The sequence below is a fragment of the Coenobita brevimanus genome, chromosome 65 (genome assembly GCF_032717465.1).
Source record: "Coenobita brevimanus isolate Jiangsu-jjx chromosome 65, ASM3271746v2, whole genome shotgun sequence".
Classification (NCBI taxonomy): domain Eukaryota; kingdom Metazoa; phylum Arthropoda; class Malacostraca; order Decapoda; family Coenobitidae; genus Coenobita; species Coenobita brevimanus.
The window spans coordinates 39,486,333-39,505,794 of NC_137018.1; the positions used below are offsets into that span (position 1 = coordinate 39,486,333).

Sequence of the window (19,462 nt, forward strand, 5' to 3'; positions counted from 1 at the left end):
CAAGATAGTGAGAAAATGACAGAGTATAAGAGCATAGTGGAAGAAAGACTGGGAAGGTATGAGCTAGAGCAGATGGAAGGGGTGGAAGACGTATGTAAGATATTCACGGAAGAGATAGGCGCAGCGTGTGAGGCGGTTTGTGGAGTGAGGAGGAGATGCAAGGGTGTGCAAGGGACAGCATGGTGGAATGATGAGGTTAAACGAGCTGTGGAACAAAAGAAGAAGGCATATAGTGAATGGTTAGCGAGTAGAGGTAGGGGAGAAGATGAGAGAGAGAAGAGAGAGGTATATGTGAGCAGGAGAAGGGAGGTTAAGAGACTGGTGAAGGAGAGTAAAAAGAAAGTGGATGAGGAGTTTGGGAGGAATCTGAGTGTGAAATGGAGGAAGAGTAAGAAATTGTTTTGGAAGGAGGTAAAGAAAGTAAGGCAGTGTGAAAGGGGAAATAGTAGGGGAGTGAAAGATAGGCATAACAGATTGTTGGTGGAGAAGAGAGAGAAACTGAGGAGATGGAAGGAGCACTTTGAGGATTTGTTGAATGTGGAGAGTGAGAGCAGTGCGAGTATAAGTGGTTGGGGAATGGCTGGGAGAAGAAGAGATGAGAGGAGGGAGGAAGAGATCAGTAGGGCGGAAGTAGTGGAAGCGATGAAGAATGTTAAGTTGGGAAAGGCCCCAGGAATTGATGGAGTGTGTGGTGAAATGCTTAGGTATGGGGGTGAGATTGTTGTGGAGTGGATATGGAAGTTGTGTAGATTGGCTTGGGAAGAGGGAAGGGTTCCAGAGGACTGGAAATCAGGTATAATTGTTCCTTTATACAAAGGAAAAGGGGAGAGAGAAGTATGTGGTAACCATAGGGGTATTTGCCTACTTAGTGTGACTGGTAAAATATATGGTAAAATACTCATTGATAGAGGTAGGCATATGACAGAGGAGCTAGTTGGAGAAGAACAAGGGGGATTTAGGAAGGGAAAAGGGTGTGTAGATCAGATATTTGTTCTAAGATGTTTAGTGGAGAAGTATCTAGAGAAGGGAAGGAAAGTGTATGCTGCCTTTATGGACTTGGAGAAAGCTTATGACAGAATAGATAGGCAAGGTATGTGGAAGGTATTAAGAATATATGGAGTGGAGGGGAAATTGTTGAGTGCTGTGAAGAGTATGTACGAGGGAGCTAGGGTTACGGTGCGAGTGGATGGTGAGCTGAGTGAGTTCTTTGATCTCAGTGTGGGACTGAAACAGGGTTGTGTGATGTCTCCATGGCTGTTTAATATATACATGGATGGGGTTGTAAAGGAGGTGCAGGGTAGGGCAGTGGATGTGGGGGTGGCTCTAATGAATGAGGGTGAGATTTGGAAGCTTCCGATGTTGCTGTTTGCTGATGATACGGTACTGTTGAGTGAAGATGAGTGGGAGTTGCAAGGTTTGGTGAATGAATCTGGGACAGTGTGTAGGAGGAGGAGTCTGAAAGTTAATGTAAACAAAAGTAAAGTTCTGGTGTTTGAGAGGAATGAAGTCACAGAGTGTGCAGTGAGGTTGGATGGTGAGGATATGGAGAATGTGAGTGCATTCAAGTACTTGGGTAGTGTAATGAGTAAGGATGGAACTTTGGGGGATGAAGTGCGTGAAAGGGTACAGCAGGGAAGGAAGGTCGTTGGTACACTGAAAGCAGTGATAAGAAATAGGGAGGTGAGTATGGAAGTTAAGAAGTCACTGCATGATAGTATTGTGATCCCTACCCTGATGTATGGAAGCAAGGCATGGACCGTGCAAGAGGGGAACAAGTCAAGAGTGAGAGCAGTGGAAATGAGTTACTTGAGAGGAGCATGTGGAGTGACGTGGAGGGACAGATTGACGAATGAAGAAGTGAAGGAACGCTGTAGGGTGGATGTGGATGTGGTTGAGAAGATTAGGAGAAATACACTGAGGTGGTTTGGACATGTGGAGAGAATGGAGAATGAAAGACTGACTAAGAGGGTGTATGTAGGTGAGGTGGAGGGAGGGAGAGGGAGAGGTAGACCGAGGATGAGGTGGAGGGATGGAGTTGAGAGGTATATGAGGGAGGGGGGGGTGAGTTGGGGGAAGGGTAGTCAAATGGCGGGTGACATGGAGGGATGGAGTTGAGAGGTATATGAGGGAGGGGGGGGTGAGTTGGGGGGAGGGTAGTCAAATGGCGGGTGACAGAGTGACTTGGAGGCGTTTTGTCTGCGGCCACCCTTTGCGGGATTAGGGCGTCGGGCTATAGATAGATAGATAGACTTACTTGTTTCGCTTTTCATGAAAAATTCATTGAGCTTGGATGCTTGGGTCTTGATATCATAAATCATTGAATTTCCTACATTATATTCAGTCATCAGTGTTTTATAATGTTCGCCTTTTTCAAGTCTATTGCATATGTCCAGCTTCTGTTTCAAGGTAAGCATGACACGCTTATGTTTAGTTTGCTCTTTAGGCATTTTGGAGTGTAGAAATTACCGTCCATCAGAGCAGCACAACAGCAAGAGAGCTTGTTTACTGTCTGATGGTAAAAAGCAGACTGGTGATTTGTGGAGGGTGTGGAGGATGACTGAATTCAAGCAGGGGAAAGAGGGGTAGAGGAGGGGTGGTTAAGAGGATTTACATTAGCCGGAAATGCCTTCACCTTGATTTGTCTGACTTCACCCAGCCTCGTGTGACATGAAAAAACGGCGGGTTGGCGGTCCATTCAAATTGGCGTACAGTTATACCTTACTGACACATTCACCAGCCCTTGAATTTTCCCGTTTTTCTGAGTAGTCCGTTTGTCTGGATACCAGATAGCAGGGATTGTACTGTACTAGTACACCTTTCATGGGTTGTGTGGCTGAGTTGCTTTATCTAATGAGAAAATCACTAATTAATAGGAAAAATGAACAATGGAACAAGGTAAACATAACCTTGGGGGGGGGGAACTGACCAGTCGTTAATTATGAGTTCGGCAATTATGGGGTTCTACTTAATGAAAAAAAAAGTTTAGGTGACCAACCTGACTGGCTCTGACAGAGATAACAATGCTCTGTACCACGGGAGTAGCAACCTAAGATGCGGACATGAGGTGGGAGACCACCAAAAAACAATGGAGGATGCCCCAAGCAGCCAATGGGGATACATATGGATGTGATGTCATGCAATCAATCACAGTGCACTGCTCGCCTGACGTCATCACGCACGTTATTTGACTTTCGGCAGACCATCTGGGAGCTCCACCGCCCTACAACTCGCTGCAGTATATCTGTTTGTGATCGTGATATATATTTTTTGGTCACATTGTAGGTTACCATGTAAGTACAGATCCATATTACTCGATACAGCGTTACAGGAGGGAGCAGTGTACGTAAAACCCACGGGCTCATGTTGTCACATTCCGTGTTAGCATTTTATGCATATTGTATCAATAACCCTGGTAGTGATTATCATACTTAAAAATTATTTTACAGTACAGTATAACTAATATGCATTGGTAGCTAGCTTCCATAGAAAGATCATAAACTAATTAAAAAATAAAAGATGAAGAATTATTGTTAAGATGTAGAGGTTGGAAAAGAGCAGAAACAAGAGATGAATAAAGTAAAGAAACAAGAGAGCATTTGGGATGGGAGAGGGTTCAGATTTCTAAACCCATTCCTTCATTCTACAAGTTAATAACATTTTATGCTTACAGTGTGGATTAGTAATGGGTACAGAACTCAGAATATTTTCCCATCCCAAATGTTTTCTTGTGTCTGTGCTTTATTTGTCTCTTGTTTCAGAACATTTTCCATCCCTACAACTAAACAATCATTTTAGAATCAGATTTTTGCTTTGTGTTTTATATTACAAAACCCTACACTGCAGCAAAGTATAAACAGCTGCACTGCTTTATACAAAATGCCTTGAAAATATACCCCATCCACCACCCAATTCATGATTATACTGATGTATTCATAAATGCACAGCTTTCATGGCCATTCACTCTTCTTCAGACAATACTCTACAGGAACCCCCAAGAAACACATCGTGCAGAAACTTTACAAAAACTCAAATGTTAACCTTGATTGGCTGTCATGTGGCTGTCACGTTTCTTTACTTTATTTTCAACACAAACTGTACCACAAATGCAATTTAGTTTGCCTACACTGTTGTGCTTCCCTCACACTTTGACTCTTACATACTTTTTGTTTTTCATTTTCACAACACAGACCATCTTTCAACATAACAGGGGATCTATGAGAATGCCTAGCTGAACCTGAAGATCAGTAAGAGTGCCTTCCTGAAAGTAGGCAGATTACTGTAATACATTGCTTTCATAATTATATATTGGACCAGAGACCACAGCGACTACAAAAAAACATTGGAAATAATGCAAGCTGCAGCTAATAATGCAAGACCCAAGGGTGTTTAGTCTGTGCTGTAGTGAGGAAATCCTCTTATTGTACCCAGGAGGTAAAGCTAGAGCTGTTTACAAGTTACTGCTATTTTATATGCTTTAACTCTCTCTGGTCAGAGTAGCGAAGGGCTACCTTAAACAAGTTAAGAGTATTCCACAGTGATATACTGAAAAGAATGATCAGGTTTTTAAGATGGACGAGCTCACCCTGGACCTTTGTCACATACTGTACAATATAAAGAGTCTAGACATGATCAGAAGAAACTCTGTATATAGCCTCATGTTAAGAATTGAACAGTCATCCAGCTCTGTTATCACTGCAGTTATCTTTATGATCACTTATGAATTTGCTTTATATCATAATCACTACTATCATAACTACCATTATCATTACTGTTATAGTGATTATTAATATTACTACAGTTATTACTATTACAGTACTACCAGGGGCACACCCGGGGGGGGCCTGGGCCCGGGGGCCCCCCCCCTTGCTCTCTGGGTCCTTAAAAAATTTGTATATATTTATTTTGATAACAGCAAAACATGAAATATTTACAAGTATAAACAAAGAGTAACACATGAGCCAGCATCTCTCTAACTCTAAACCTGCATATGACCTCCCAGTAATTATCGGATTACCTGACCTCACCTCACTACGGGCCCCCCCTCCCTTAGGAAATTTCTGGATGCACCCCTGAGTACTACTGTTTTTCCTTATTGCTGAAAGCAAGTACAATAATATTATGTATTATCAATAATATTAGGATACATTATAACCTTCATCTATTATCAAATAATCTGCACCATTATAATATACATGCAACATATAAATATCCTTTTTTTCAAGTCATAACAATGTCTGTTTTTGGATGAAATAGTTATTATTATTATTATTAGTATACAGGTTATTTGAAAACAGTGTGAGGATTTCCCATGTTTATCCTGAGAGATTGACATCATATACTGGTATCGTATGGAGCTGAATTTTTTTGTGAAAATAGACTTCATGCTATGTTAAGAATTGTAACTGTGAATTCATCTCAACTTGGAACAAAATGGCACTGGTTTGTCCAAAACCACCATATATGCAAATTGCTTGTAGTTTACTCTCCTGAAAAGTGTGCCGCTGCTGTTGAGGCATGCCTTAATTCTGACTCCAAAGTTTTGGGCCAGATTCCTCAGGGTCACAGGGGTGACATGCTGGACATAGTTGACCACCTTCAGCTTGAGCTGGGCCAGTGTAACGGGGTTGTCAGTGTATTCATAGTCCTTGGCAGCCCCACAGAGCCAGAAGTCCAACAGGTTGAGGTCAGAGCTGTGGGGCAACCACTCGTGGTTGGTGCCAAGGACAGTGAGCAGTTCTTGAAGAGCTTGTACAGATTGGCAGGTATGTCAGTTCCAATGTGAGGAGGGTCCCATCGTGCATAAGCCAGGCCATAGGAGAGCTGATTGCACAAAGAGGGTTGCACTGATAACTTCATGGTACATTTTGGCATTCAGTGACAGTTTGACCACGATCTTCATACCAAGAGGGACCTAGTAGTTCATATCTGGCATTGTAGACCATAAAGGAAATGGCCTTTAGGCCCTTCAATTGCCTCTCACTGGCCTCCTCAAGTGGCTCAGTATCCCAGAAAACATTGGTGTGATTGTTGGTGGCACCACTGAGGTGAGAGTGTGCTGTGTTGGAGAGCCAGATGTTGATCAGCCAGCCTGGATTGCATTCCAGTTTATTGCCAAGCCATTTGCTCATGGCTTGCCTCATTTACATGATTACAGCTGTTAGTTAGTAATCATGATAGATATGATGTAAGGGAATGACTTGAGTCTGTTATTCATATTATGCAGCACACGTAGGATAACAATCCCAGTTCTTGGGAACGACAGTGAAATTTTGGGGGGCTTTAGTAGCTGAGTTTCACACTGCATCAGTGCTGGCTTAGGTTTTTATAATTGCTTCTGGATGTCCACTTTTGTCCTTGTGTGGCTGTTGTGGACAGTACCCTTGCCTTCAGAGTGGTTTGCAAGCCCATGTTATATTATTGGCTCTAGGTGCATTATGTGTGTGGACTCTGAATTCGTGGCAGGATTTGGTCTCTTACTAGAATTAGACTGTTTTGACTTTTTGCTTTGCTGTGAAAACTATTCTAGCTGGAAACTGTTACTTCACTGAAGTAACATGGCGTAGTCCCATCACCAAAACCATTTCGAGCAAGGGTGCAGGGGGGGAAAAAAAAATCAAATTCTTACACTTTTTCTTAATATCCTATACACTGCCCATTTTGCAGTATGTTTAGATGGTGCCATTTTGATTAGACCTGAAGAAAATATTACTGACAATTTTTTTCAGCAGCAGCCATGGCAGCAGCTCTCTCCAGCAGCAAGGCCTCCAGTAGCAAGAGTAGCACAAAGAGCAGCTCTAAAAGTGTGAGTAGTGGGTCCAAGGGTATCACTAGCACACTTAGCTATCGAGGGTCTCCAGCTGCTACTACCACCACCTACTCCAGTCGCCATCACCAGGACCCTCCCAGCAGTAGCAGTCGGACGGCCCTGGATATTAGCCGTCTGGCTGCCTCTTCACATTCATCCGCCTCCGCTGCGTCTTCCACCCCCACCAGAACACCATCATATCCCTATACAACCCTTGCTGGCTCGCATCGCTACAGGTCTGCATAGAATTAGTTCATTGGATTAGGAATCAAAATTTTTATGTTAATGAAAGGATTTTTATATTTTTTTATTGTGCCTGTTTATTATATACTATATACAGTACACAGTCATGTCTCCCGTTACAATTAAAAATCATGCTTTTTAATCAAAGTTACTGTCAGATTATAATAATCAAATGAATATTTTAATTCGCAGAGAGTATTGTCTAGAATTGAACATGTTTAAGGCAGAGGATGTAGATAGAGGAATTTAAACATTTGTTGTGGCATATTGCAGTGCTAGTGCTATGTTATTGATACAATGTAGATCACAGTACTCTAATATGTTATCTGCTCTGCTTAGTTCCACGGTGGGTGGTCCTGAGAGCTCGTCATCACATCATTCTGACCTGGGCACCTCCCCGAGCTTGTCCTATGGCATTGCTAGTCTCATTGCAGACAAGCACCCATCCTCATCCAAACATCATGCATCATCATCGTCATCATCTGGTAACTCCAGCAGCACTTCATCATCTCAGGCCGAGGTAAGGTGCTGTCTATTCCAGCCAGCTGGTAACAATATTGGTGTAAGTTTACAGTACAGAACATTGAGAGAGTAATGACAGAGGAGTGCAGGACAGATAGGTAGGTACTGAATGAGGAGAATGTAGAAAGAGTAGTATGGTAAACAAACTGATATATAAGAACTGAGGATATAATTTCTAGAATTCAATGTCAGGTGGATCTCTTCACAGGCCTCAGATGCTAAGAATAATATCAGATGCCTTTAATATATTTCAGCTGATATATAACAATATCATTTTCATATTACTAAGTTGATTCCCTCCCTCCTCTCCCAGATGCATTAATGTGGGCAATCCTCTGGCACTGAGTTTTGAAAAGCTTCTGTAATTTATATTACTCTGTTAGCTGTTGTTATCCCATTTCACATTTCCTGAGACTGATTTTAACCACTGCACCCAGGGATTTTTTTTTTTTAAATCTTTTTTTTGCCATTTGATGATTTTATTCAGCTTAGGATAGAGTGCTGAGACTGGAGTGGTTAAATATCTCTGTATAAACCCTTTATATTCTAGAGGCCTCTCCTAAGCTGATTATAGTAATCTGGTATCAGTGGTAATAAACTAAAATAGATTTCACTTGGACTTAAGGGGTTAATAAAAGTATGAGGGCATTCCAAATGCAGCAGTTTGTGTTCTTTTTCCACATTAAATCTTGAGTTCATTCATATGCTTAGGACACTGAGCTGCAGAATGGTTTAGTGTGAAACCTGTCTGCTTCATGTTGGTAGATTGTGCTTCCTTTATATATATATATATATATATATATATATATATATATATATAAAGAAAGAAATGTATATGAATTTCTTACTTGAACAGTGCTTCTTTTGGTGTAGTGGTTGTATGGATATGGACAATAACTTGCAGGCATACAGAGCTTAAAAAGTGAGTGCTAGTTAAGAGAGTAATATTATAAAAGCTGAATATGATAATTTTCATCATCATCATCCCAACCCTTCTCCCACCCTCAAACTTGGAACTTCCAGTTTGAAATTATAAAATCTGAAGTTACAGAGTGAGAAAACCTTATATTACAAGTACTGTATGTATATTTTGTAACTACCATAATTGTTTGGATATAGTTATCCTTTTTTTTTTTTTTTTTTTTTTAAATGCAGCACATACAGTGCTGTCAAGTGACTAACAGTAAATCAGGATAAATGTTAAGGTTTGACATCCAGTGTACTCACTGCTTTTTCAGTAATAATTGTAGTTTTAACCCCTCCGTGGCCGCCGGCGTCAAATGATGTTTAGCCGATCAGTGGCCGCAGGCGTCATTTGAGCGCAGCCTGTAAAAAACTGCAAAAATTTTTGGGAAGTGAACGAACGTTCTGAACGTCTTCACACTGACCTACACTACACTCCCATACACCTCATCAAGCAGTTCAAAGCCTGCTGCTGTGATGAGTGGATTTTCGATTTTTTCATTCCTAGCCATGCCTAAACAAGCACAACTACACCCATTATCTCGACCCAGGCAGAACATATCACCTTTGTCTTCTCTTGCAAAACACACACACAACCACCTGTTTATGATTATGAAGTAATACAGGCACATACAAAAAAAGACATGATAATAAGTGAAAAATACATTTTTGTCTTGGTATCTTTACCTGTTTGCTCAGGTTTGCTGTAATGGTTTGGATCATTTGATGCAGTGCAACTTGTAGAAAACTGTGAAAACCATCGGGAAGTGAACAAAAATCTGGGACATGAGACTGACCTTGACTTCACCCTCTCACATATCATCTGTCAGTTCACTACCTGCTGTCATGATGAGTGGATGTACGACTTTTTCGTTCATGGCCATGCCTAAAAACGCATAGTTACACCCATTATCTCGACTCAAGTCAGAAAATACAATCATTTTCCTCCTTTGCAAAACGCACACAACCACCCTGTTTACGAGACAGCCATGTATATTGTGAAAATAACAAGGTAAAATGATAAAGATGAACGTAAAATGATAAAGATGATCATGTTATTACGGAAAAAATACGCTTTCCCTCGTCAGTAAACTTATTTATTTCTGCTTTGTATCAGTATTTGTAATAATTAGACTTCTGAAACTGCATTACGATTCTATTTTTAGCCATGCTCGTGGTGTGGGAGCTCGAAGTTGTGACTCAACTTCCGCATTGCTAATCGGAACTGACCCTCCACTTTATTCTCCTGTGGCAGAGTCTAACCTTGGAGGACATGCAGTTTTCTCATTTAGGACCAAAAATTCAACTCTTTCACTCCTTTTTCCAAGCATGGGCACAACGATAACGTAAAAAATAGCACAAAACTACCATAAACATTTTTTATCAAAAAGGTGAAAAAATATTCATAATTTTTTTTCCAGCCATTCCTAACAGATTATGTACTGAAATCATTTGATATCATCATATCTCATATATGCACAACATTTCAGCACAATTCATATTGTTTTGGGAGGTAAAAAAAAAAATAACAACACCTGCCCAGTTGCATTGCAGCAGCGCCCCTGGGCGGCGATATCGGTTGCCGATATATCTGCAACTTCCATGCTCCATTGCAAGCCATAAAATGCGTCTAGGAAGCTGGGATTTGCACTGTTAGGTACAACTGAACTTTCTCTTCAATATGGCAAGAAAAAAAAAAATCAATTTTTGAAACTTCAAAAAATGGCCCTGGCGTTGGCTTGGTGAGCACGGAAAATTCCAGGCCCTCGGCCACGGAGGGGTTAATTGTAGCATTGAGGTACAGTTAAACTTCAGCTATTCAGATTAGTCATGGATGAATGGTATTAGTGCTTTTCCAGGTGCATTGTATTCTGAAGCTCTGTATTTGCTTGAGAAAGAAATGGTATTTTATGAACATCAAAGTACAGCAAATGGTAGTGCATAACATCAGCTAGGACTGTTACTGAGTGAACTGAAACTGATAACTGTAATTCCTTATTCATGCAAACCTGCAGTTTAGAATTTCAGCATGTGATGGTGTGCCAAGCTCAGTGATATAGTACAGTTTATCAGGATAATTGGGGGTTTACTGTACACATATGATATTGGTTTGCAGATTTTTAACATCAGTGTTACTGAATTCATATGAGTTTACTTAACCAGTTACTGAGAGCAGAGATGTCATACCTTAAAAAAAAAAAAATACTCTCATATGTGTGCTTTTTATGTGAGCATACACTCCTTTTTTTTCTTAATGACTATTACCATGCTCATATAAATCATGACTTTTATCTACTTTGTGTGAGAATGTTTAGGTGTAAAGGATGGTGTGTACACATACTTTGAAATCTATAGTACTCTTCCATACTGAACAAGTAGAAATGTAATGTTGATCTTTTTCTTTGTGTTTACTTCAGTGCAGTATTGTTCTTGTGGTAGCTTCTAATCAGCTGATAGTATGATTGCTGTACTTAAGTACTGGTAGCTCTGATATTGCTCTTATACACTGTAGCATAAAATTGTTGGTTAAATCATTTGGAATTTGTTAAGTTTTAAGAGAAAAATACTGTATTTGTGAAGTATCAAATGATTTTACTGTAGCAATTCATGCTTAAAAGAAGTATCTGCATTTACAGTAGTTGGACACTATCCTTAAACAGCTCATTTAATGACAAGTTTCACTTACTGATATCATCATACTTAATAGCCTTTACTGAAGCCTGTAGAGTAGTTTCCTTTGAAATCCGGATTGATGTTTATGATTCTGTGTTTATACTTGCGAATATGGAATCATAAATGAGCTAATTTTGAAGAAGTAAGATATTGAGCATGCTTTTACCTCTTTGTTTCATTACACACTGTATTCAGGATTTAATTGAATGTTGTTTGACTGACTTTCAGTGCAATGAACATATGCCTTAATGATCATTATATACATTAACTTTTATTTTAAATAATGAATCAACTTTTTATAATAATCCTGCTATGTTCAGCTTAGCATTTATACTTGCTTTCTAAACTCCCCACTTGGGTACTTGCCACTGTTTTTATACTAGATGGAGCAATCTCATTACTTCACTAGTGTGTGGTGTGTGATGATGGATGTGATTATTCCCTCTATTACTCCTCTTGTAGGCATTCAAGTAGGCTGGATCTTAGTGTTTGGACCAGTGGCTATTCTCTTATATACCATGTTTGTTCATTTATATACCATGGTTATGCACTACCGGTATCATATATTTGCATCAACTTGATGACTCTTCACTCTGGTTCTGAAACATCTTTGATGGTCTTGTGTGCTTTGTTTTGAAACATTAAGTATTCTCACCTTGTGTGCATTTGTGTGTGCACATGTATGCATGCTTATGTGTATGAAGGTATTTTTTTTTTATTATATTTTTATGTAACACTTTGTATCTATGTTGCCAGATGCTTAATATTAAAACTTAGCCAGGATATGTAGCTGCAAAACTGGATGATAAGGTTTGGACATTCTAAACTACTAAAAGGGTGTCTGAATAGGCAGTTCCAGGTATACATAGGAAGCATACTCTGACAGCTCTTATTTTCCATTCATCTTGATCTACAGTCAGTTAATTTGTGTCTTAAATCCCTGAAAAAATATCTTGAACAGCAAAATATAAGTAGCATATTATGGCTATTATCATTTTTTAATTGGTACAGCTTTTTTGTCAGGGTAATGTATTTTGGATTGGACAAGGTCACAACTGACAGTTAACAACTTTACATGCCAACATTAAACCTAACTAGCCACTGCAGTTGGGAATTATGATGTCCTTATTTTGCATACTATAAAAACAATGTGGAGAGGATGGAGAGTGAGAGATTGACAAGGACAGCGTATGTGAGTGAGGTGGAGGGGGGGGGGAGAGGGAGGGGGGGGCCAAGGATGAGATGGAAGGATGGAGTGGAGAGGTATATGAGAGAGGGGGATGTGAGCTTGGAGCAGGGCAATGAAAATGGCAGGGGACAGGGCAACATGGAGGCAATTTGTTTGTGGCCACCCCTTCCCAGATTAAGGCATCTGGCATAGATAGATAGATAGAAACACAATACTCAGTCTTCCATACAATGACTTTGCTATGTAGCAAAGAATTTAGCATGGAAAGATTAGAGAATGAGAGACTGTCTAAGAAAGTGCACTGTATGTGAGTGAGGTGGAGTGAGAGAAGGAGTCCAAGTATGAGGTGGAGGTATGGAGGGGATAGGCATATGAACGAGAGTGTTTTGAGCTGGAGGTGACATGGAGGAGGTTTGTTTGTTGTCACGCTCTCCAGGATTAAGGCTTATGGCTATAGCTAGTTATATAGATAGATAGGTAGCATGACAGTTGCAGTCTGGCATGTGACTTTGGAGGAGTTCCTTTACTGCACTGCCCACACACCAAATGATTAGTTGAACTGTCATCATCATCATCATCCTTAACCTTGAATAATTGCATCATACTGAGTGGATCTTTTCTGATAATTATTGTGTCAGTACCATAGTTACTAAGATTCATGAGGTTTTTGGTGCTGGAGAAGGATACTTTCATGTGGTAGCACCATAAAAATTGGGTAGCTCCTTTGCCTGCTATTACAAATGTTCCTCAACTCCTTCTCTCTCCTTCAAAAGGAGGATGGTTGACTACAGGAAAAGGTAACTTCATCCTGCCATGTGCCAGCTCTATGTGCAGATAATCCTATTTTTGCAACTTCTGTTGTATTGTTCTTCAGAGCCAGAGGGTATCATTAGAAGCAGTAGCAAATTGATCTGGTACTTCCATTGTCATAGCACTCCATTACTGGTCCAAAGACTACATTAATACATCTAGAGCCATTCCCAGTTAGAGGAAGTAGAGCCTGAGTATCATCTTTGTATTTCACTAATGTTATAATTCTCCACATTTTACTGTAAAGTTGTTGGTGTCCTGCCTCTGATCACGTGCACGCTTTAATTTTCTGCCCAGTGTGAATCTTGGCAAGGGTGTTTCTGTACTAAAGCTGACCTCGGTATTCCTGTGGATCCAGAACACTTGACCCAAGTTTCGGAGTCAGGACACCTGAGAACCTTTGAATTTCATATTTACCTTAGTTTGTTCCTATGATGTTTTAAAGATTTATTACAGTCTGTAGTTCCTGTATAGGAATGTATTTCTGCATGTTATTTACATCCTTTTTGAGATATTGCTACGTAGGTAGACTCCATCATTTGGTTCCCTTCGAAGATCTTGAAATCTGAATTTGATATTGGAATGGCATGCCGTACTTTGTGTATTGAGTTTTATGTATCAGTTTGTTTTTTTACTCTCTCTTTCCACACCTGTCACCTTCCTGCCTTCCTGTCTGCCTGCACTGTTGTGTGCACGCCGGAATGTACACTCCATTGCGCACACACCCGTCCGCGGCACACACATACCTTGTGTGCAGCGGGTTGCCGAGAAACTGGCAAGTAACGGGAGTGTGTCCATCTCCAAGGCCATCCGAAACAAGGAATTAGAGATTATTCCCATCTCGCCGACGGTGAAGGGGAGTTCCGGCGGTCCTGGGAGCACAGCACCCCACCGGGACAAGTCTGAGCCCAAGGTCTCCATCTCCACTGTGGCCACAGCCAATACCCGCCTGTCCAACGGAGCTGCATCTGGGCCTGCGTGGCGAGAGGAAGCTGCCAGTGTCTCCATTGAGCCCTGTGGACCTGGCACTCCAGCTTCCTCTTCTGCTGATGATGCCCCACTCAATCTCTCCATGAAGACTGGAGTTCTTAAACCAGGTTAGTGCAACCCTTACATGTTCTCTCAAAAATACTACTACTTTCCTCCTTGTACAGGAATCCTCAGAACTCTCCAGTAATCCTCAACACCCTGCCTCACTGATGGTTATGTCCTGTCTAGTGTCACCACCATTGTCAGAAGTATCACATCACTACCTCCCTATTAACACATTCCAGACCAGTAGATACAGTACATCTTCCAGTGATCACTTATTGTTTTGAGTTAGTGGATGCCAGACTGCAGTGAGCACCATAAATGCTTGTCAGAACCTTACAACTGCATCGATCATCTGGAAATTTTGTATGGGGATAACATCTGGCTGTGTGTGCCTTATAAGTTACAAATGGTCACCCATCTAAACTGGTTACAAAGCCTGACACCCATCCTTAGCATTCACATGCAGCCCTTCTCAAGAGGGTGGAGCCTTTCATCAACTCTCATCCTTATACTGACTCCTTTCAACCTCTCTCTCTGTTCACTGCAGTGTTACATCTCTGTCTTTTTTCTGTTGCTACTTCAGTGGTCACTGCTCTTTTGAATTCCTCGTCCACCATGGTGGGTGTGTAGTACCCATCTGGCAGCAGACTCTCACCTCCATTTCTGTCCAGCTCTCTAAAGCAAGAGCTAACCGATACTCCTAGTCCTTCATGTATGCAACAGGTCAACTTTGGAACTGTCTTCATTTGTCTATATTTCCTTCTGTGACCTTCAGTCTTTTGAATGTGATGTGTTTAGGCATCGCAGAATGAACAGAACTTGAATTTCTGTCTGTCTGTCTGTCTGTCTCTCTCTCTCTCTCTCTCTCTCTCTCTCTCTCTCTCTCTCTCTCTCTCTCTCTCTCTTTTTCTCTTTCACATGAGCTTCCAGCCGTTGGTTCCTTCTGCCTTACATTCATTCATTATTTAATCCGGTGTTGCACCATGAGGCATGTAGGAGCCCAGAGTTAGGCAAGTTGGTCCTGACATTTAAGATGAGAGTGATCAGCCTCAACTATCCCTGAGTGGCATTACGTGAATGGTAAACCCCAACCACCCCTTGGATATAAAACTGCACTGGCTGAATTGGATTGGAGCACCTTCATTGCCCACTCATTCACCAGGCACCATAATCTGGTTATATGGTTACCACCCAGCATAGTAAACGCTTTCCTGGTGTACAGGATACCATTTGGCTTGTCACACAGTGTAGAGTCACCTGTAGACAGAAGAAAGAGGAAAGAAGGAAAGTCCGAAGAGGAAGGATGGAAAGAAGAAAGGAAGAGAGGAAAGGACAGGCACCCAAGAGCAGCACTACATCAAGTGAGTGGATGGTGAGCACCCACATAAAAATATGTACAGTATTGTATATTTAATAAATTTATATACATAGTATTATTTTACTGGTGGATGCACACACGCATGCACACACATGCACTTACACTAAATTGCAACTTCAGGACTGCATATGACATAGTTAACAGCAATGAAAGTTACAAAAAGAACCTAAATTATAAAAAGGGAAACTACCATGACCTAAAGAAGTACTTCTTAGAAATTGATTGAGAAAAGGAGCTTAGAGGACAAGATTTAAATGCAATATATAAAAAATTCTGTGAACTTTATGAAACAGGAGTCCAGAAGTACATCCCACAGCACAAAGAAGCAGAAAAGAAAATAAAGAAATGGTTTAATACAGAATGTAAAAAATCAAAAGAAAAAAGAGATTTATTGTGAAATAGATACAGAAGACACAATAGTGAAAGGGCATATAACAGCTATAAACAGGCAAGAAACGATTATACAAGAAAAAGGAGGGAAGCCCAAAAACAGTTTGAGGAGGATATCATAAACAAAAGTAGTGATCAACCGAAGCTATTTTACAGCTATATCAGAAGCAAAACCAAATTAAAAGATAAAATACAATCCATTACGGATGAGGGGATCACCTACACACAAGAGAAGGATATTTGTGAAGGACTAAATAAGAATTTCCAATCAGTTTTTACAGAAGAAAAATTTTTTTAGAGGGATGATATGGAACATGCATGCCCACACATATTACCAGATATACAAATATCAGAAAAAGAAATACAGGAAGAGTTAAATATATTAGACAAAGGAAAAGCAAATGGTCCTAATGAAATTTCATGTTAGGTGCTACATGAATGTGCAAAAGAGTTAAGTAGACCATTATCTTTAATTTTCAAGAGATCCTTTAGACAAGGTAAACTAGCAGATATTTGGAAGAAAGCAAACATTGTTCCTGTATTCAAGAAAGAGAATAGACAAAATCCACTCAACTACCGACCAGTATCACTAACCAGTGTAGCTGACAAGAAAAGTTTGAGTAAATCATCTAGAAGAACACAATATGATAACAGAAAGACAGTTTGGTTTCAGAAAAGGAAAATCCTGTGTTACTAATCAGTTGAGCTACTATGATAAAGTAACAGACATTACAGAAAAGAGAATGATGGGTGGACAGTATCTATTTAGATTTCAAGAAAGCATTTGACAGAGTACCGCACCAAAGACTTTTATGCAAACTGTACCATCAAGGAGGAATCCGAGGCAAACTGTTTTGTTGGATGCAAGATTTTCTCAAGAAAAAGAGATATGAGAACAGTACTAAGGGGAAATTACTCATCATGGAGGGAAGCGACTAGCGGAGTTCCACAGGGCTCAGTGCTGGGACCAATCATGTTTTTGGTGTATATAAATGATATACTGTAGATAGCAACATTGGAAATGAAAGTTATCCAAATATGTTTGCTGATGTTGCAAAAATACAAAGGACAATTACTAATGCAGACTCTTTTAAAGAGTTACAACAAGAATTAAATAAACTTCATGAATGGAGCATTACATGGCAAATGGAATTCAGTGTGGACAAGTGTCATGTAATCAAGTTTGGTAAAAGTGTAAGAAGACCTGATTGGGATTATAAGTTAGGAAATAAAACTCTACACACATCAGAAAAAGAGAAGGATCTAGATGAGATTATTAATAACAGACTATCTGTGGCTAACTGCATCAGTGAGAAGGTACAGAACATGTATACACTGCTTGCAAATATGAGAATAGCATTCACATACATAAATAAAGACATGCTAAGAAAGATAATAACATCATTCATCAGACCAACTCTGGAGTATGCATCTGTAGTCTGAAGTCCTCATCTCAAAAAACACATACAGTAGATAAGATTGAAAAAGTTCAAAGGGCCACTACAAGATGGGTACCAAGCTTAAGGGATCAAAGCTACAAAGAAAGAATAGAAAAACTTAATCTACCTACACTAGAGGAGAGAAGGAAAAGAGGAGACATGATTATGCTGCATAAATGCATATCTGGGAAGGAGAAAATAGACATAAATGAATGCATAACCTATGGGGATGCATCAGCAAGAGGACACTGCAGAAAACTGCATAAAAAGAGAGGCGATAAAGACGTAAGGAAATTTAGTTTTCCAAATAGAGCAATTGATCAGTGGCATGCACTACCGAATGAAATAGTATGTGCCAAAAAATTCTTTAATTTAAGGATATGTACGATAAATATGATTTAAGACACGGGACAGTACGAGCTTGACTCATTCCTGTAAAGATACAATTAGGTAAGAACAATTAGGTAAGAAACACACACACACACACACACAGACGTGTGACATCGGCGCTCCGTACCAACACGGCCAGTGGCATTACCTTAACTAGTATCTTTGTATGAGTCAAGCTCTGTACCAGGTTAGACTAAATGATTTTTCATTATTAAAAGAAAAAAAATAAGTGTAAACAAGACTTGTTCAAACAGAAAAGAGAACCAAGACGAAAGAATGCGCTGAGTCAGCTGAGGTTTGTTTAGACTACAGCAGCACGGGGAATGTAAGTACATACTCTGTACTTTTAGTATTGCAAAATGGATACATACTTTAGTAAAGCAAATTTGGAAAAGAAAAGGGATAAAGGTAGAAAGCAAAATGATGATTTCTACCAAGAACTGGTTGAAGTGGAGACTCACAATAGACTGGTTGAACATGTACACAAACTAGAAATGGCTTTCAAAAATGAACTTGATGAAATAAAGAAGCAGATGCACTTGCAAAAGGAAGAAATAGAAAAACTAGGAAGGGAGGCCAACAAGAAAGACACAACCATATGTGAACTAACAGTGGAATTGAGTACACTTAGGAAGAAAATGAGTGAAATGGCAAGTACAGTAGTCAATCATGAGAGTGTTATGGAAGAGTTCAAAAATGACACAGAGACAATTAGGCAAGTAAGCAGTCTTATAGATCAGAGCAGTGATATTGAGGAGAACATAACACAGGTGAATGAAGCTGTGCAAAGCTACAAAAATGATTTGGAAACCACGTATGCTGAAATGGTGAAAGTAAAGAAAGACTTAGAAACAAGGGTGGAGGAAAAAAGCATTAAACAGGAAGTGAAAAGAATAATCCAAAACAATCCAAAGTTAGTCAGAGATTCAGTAGATATAAACAAATCTATAGTAATCACTGGTATAGAAGAGGAAGAAGTAAAAAACAAGATCACAAGAGACAAAAAGGAGATGGCAAATGTAATGAGCTTACTGAAAGAAGTATCAGAGGAAATCTGTAGTAAAGACATAGAGGAACACAAAAGGTTAGGGAAATACGAGAAAAGCAAGACAAGACCTCTAAAGGTGACTTTCCAGAGTGTAAACACTGTGGAAGAGATACCAAAAAATGCAGAGAATCTTATGGAAAAGGAGGAGTTCAAAAATGTATGGATAAAAAGATGCCTAACACAAGAGGAACTGGAATTACTGAAAGAGAAAAGGGAGGAAGCAAAAACAAAAAATGAGGGAAGATCAGAAGAGGAGAAGAAGAAATTTGTTTACAAAGTACAGTAATAGGATTGCAGGTACGAAAGTGGTACACAAACAGGATGGAATAAAAAGGAGGAAGGTAGTAAAACCATGTCATGACAAGTATATAAACAAGATGATAAAGTTGATGTACTCAAATGTGGATGGAATGGTATCTAAATTACTAGAGATGAATGATTATGTCTGCGAAAATGAACCACAAATAATATGCCTAACTGAAACGAAATTAACACCAAGGATATCCAATGACATACTAAACTTAGAGGAATACAATATATGGAGAAGAGACAGAAATTTAAAAAAAGGTGGAGGAAT

General features: G+C 39.8%; 1 protein-coding gene across 2 annotated transcripts in view; it reads left to right on the forward strand.

Annotated features, from left to right (window-relative positions):
- tou (bromodomain adjacent to zinc finger domain 2B toutatis) overlaps positions 1-19,462 on the forward strand; it is an 860,023-nt gene that overhangs the window by 532,256 nt on the left and 308,305 nt on the right. For both annotated transcript variants that reach the window (XM_080276402.1, XM_080276403.1), the window contains 3 exons: positions 6,726-7,041; positions 7,388-7,568; positions 13,963-14,302. In XM_080276402.1, the coding sequence (XP_080132528.1) occupies positions 6,726-7,041; positions 7,388-7,568; positions 13,963-14,302 (837 nt within the window). The remainder of the gene's footprint in view (positions 1-6,725; positions 7,042-7,387; positions 7,569-13,962; positions 14,303-19,462) is intronic.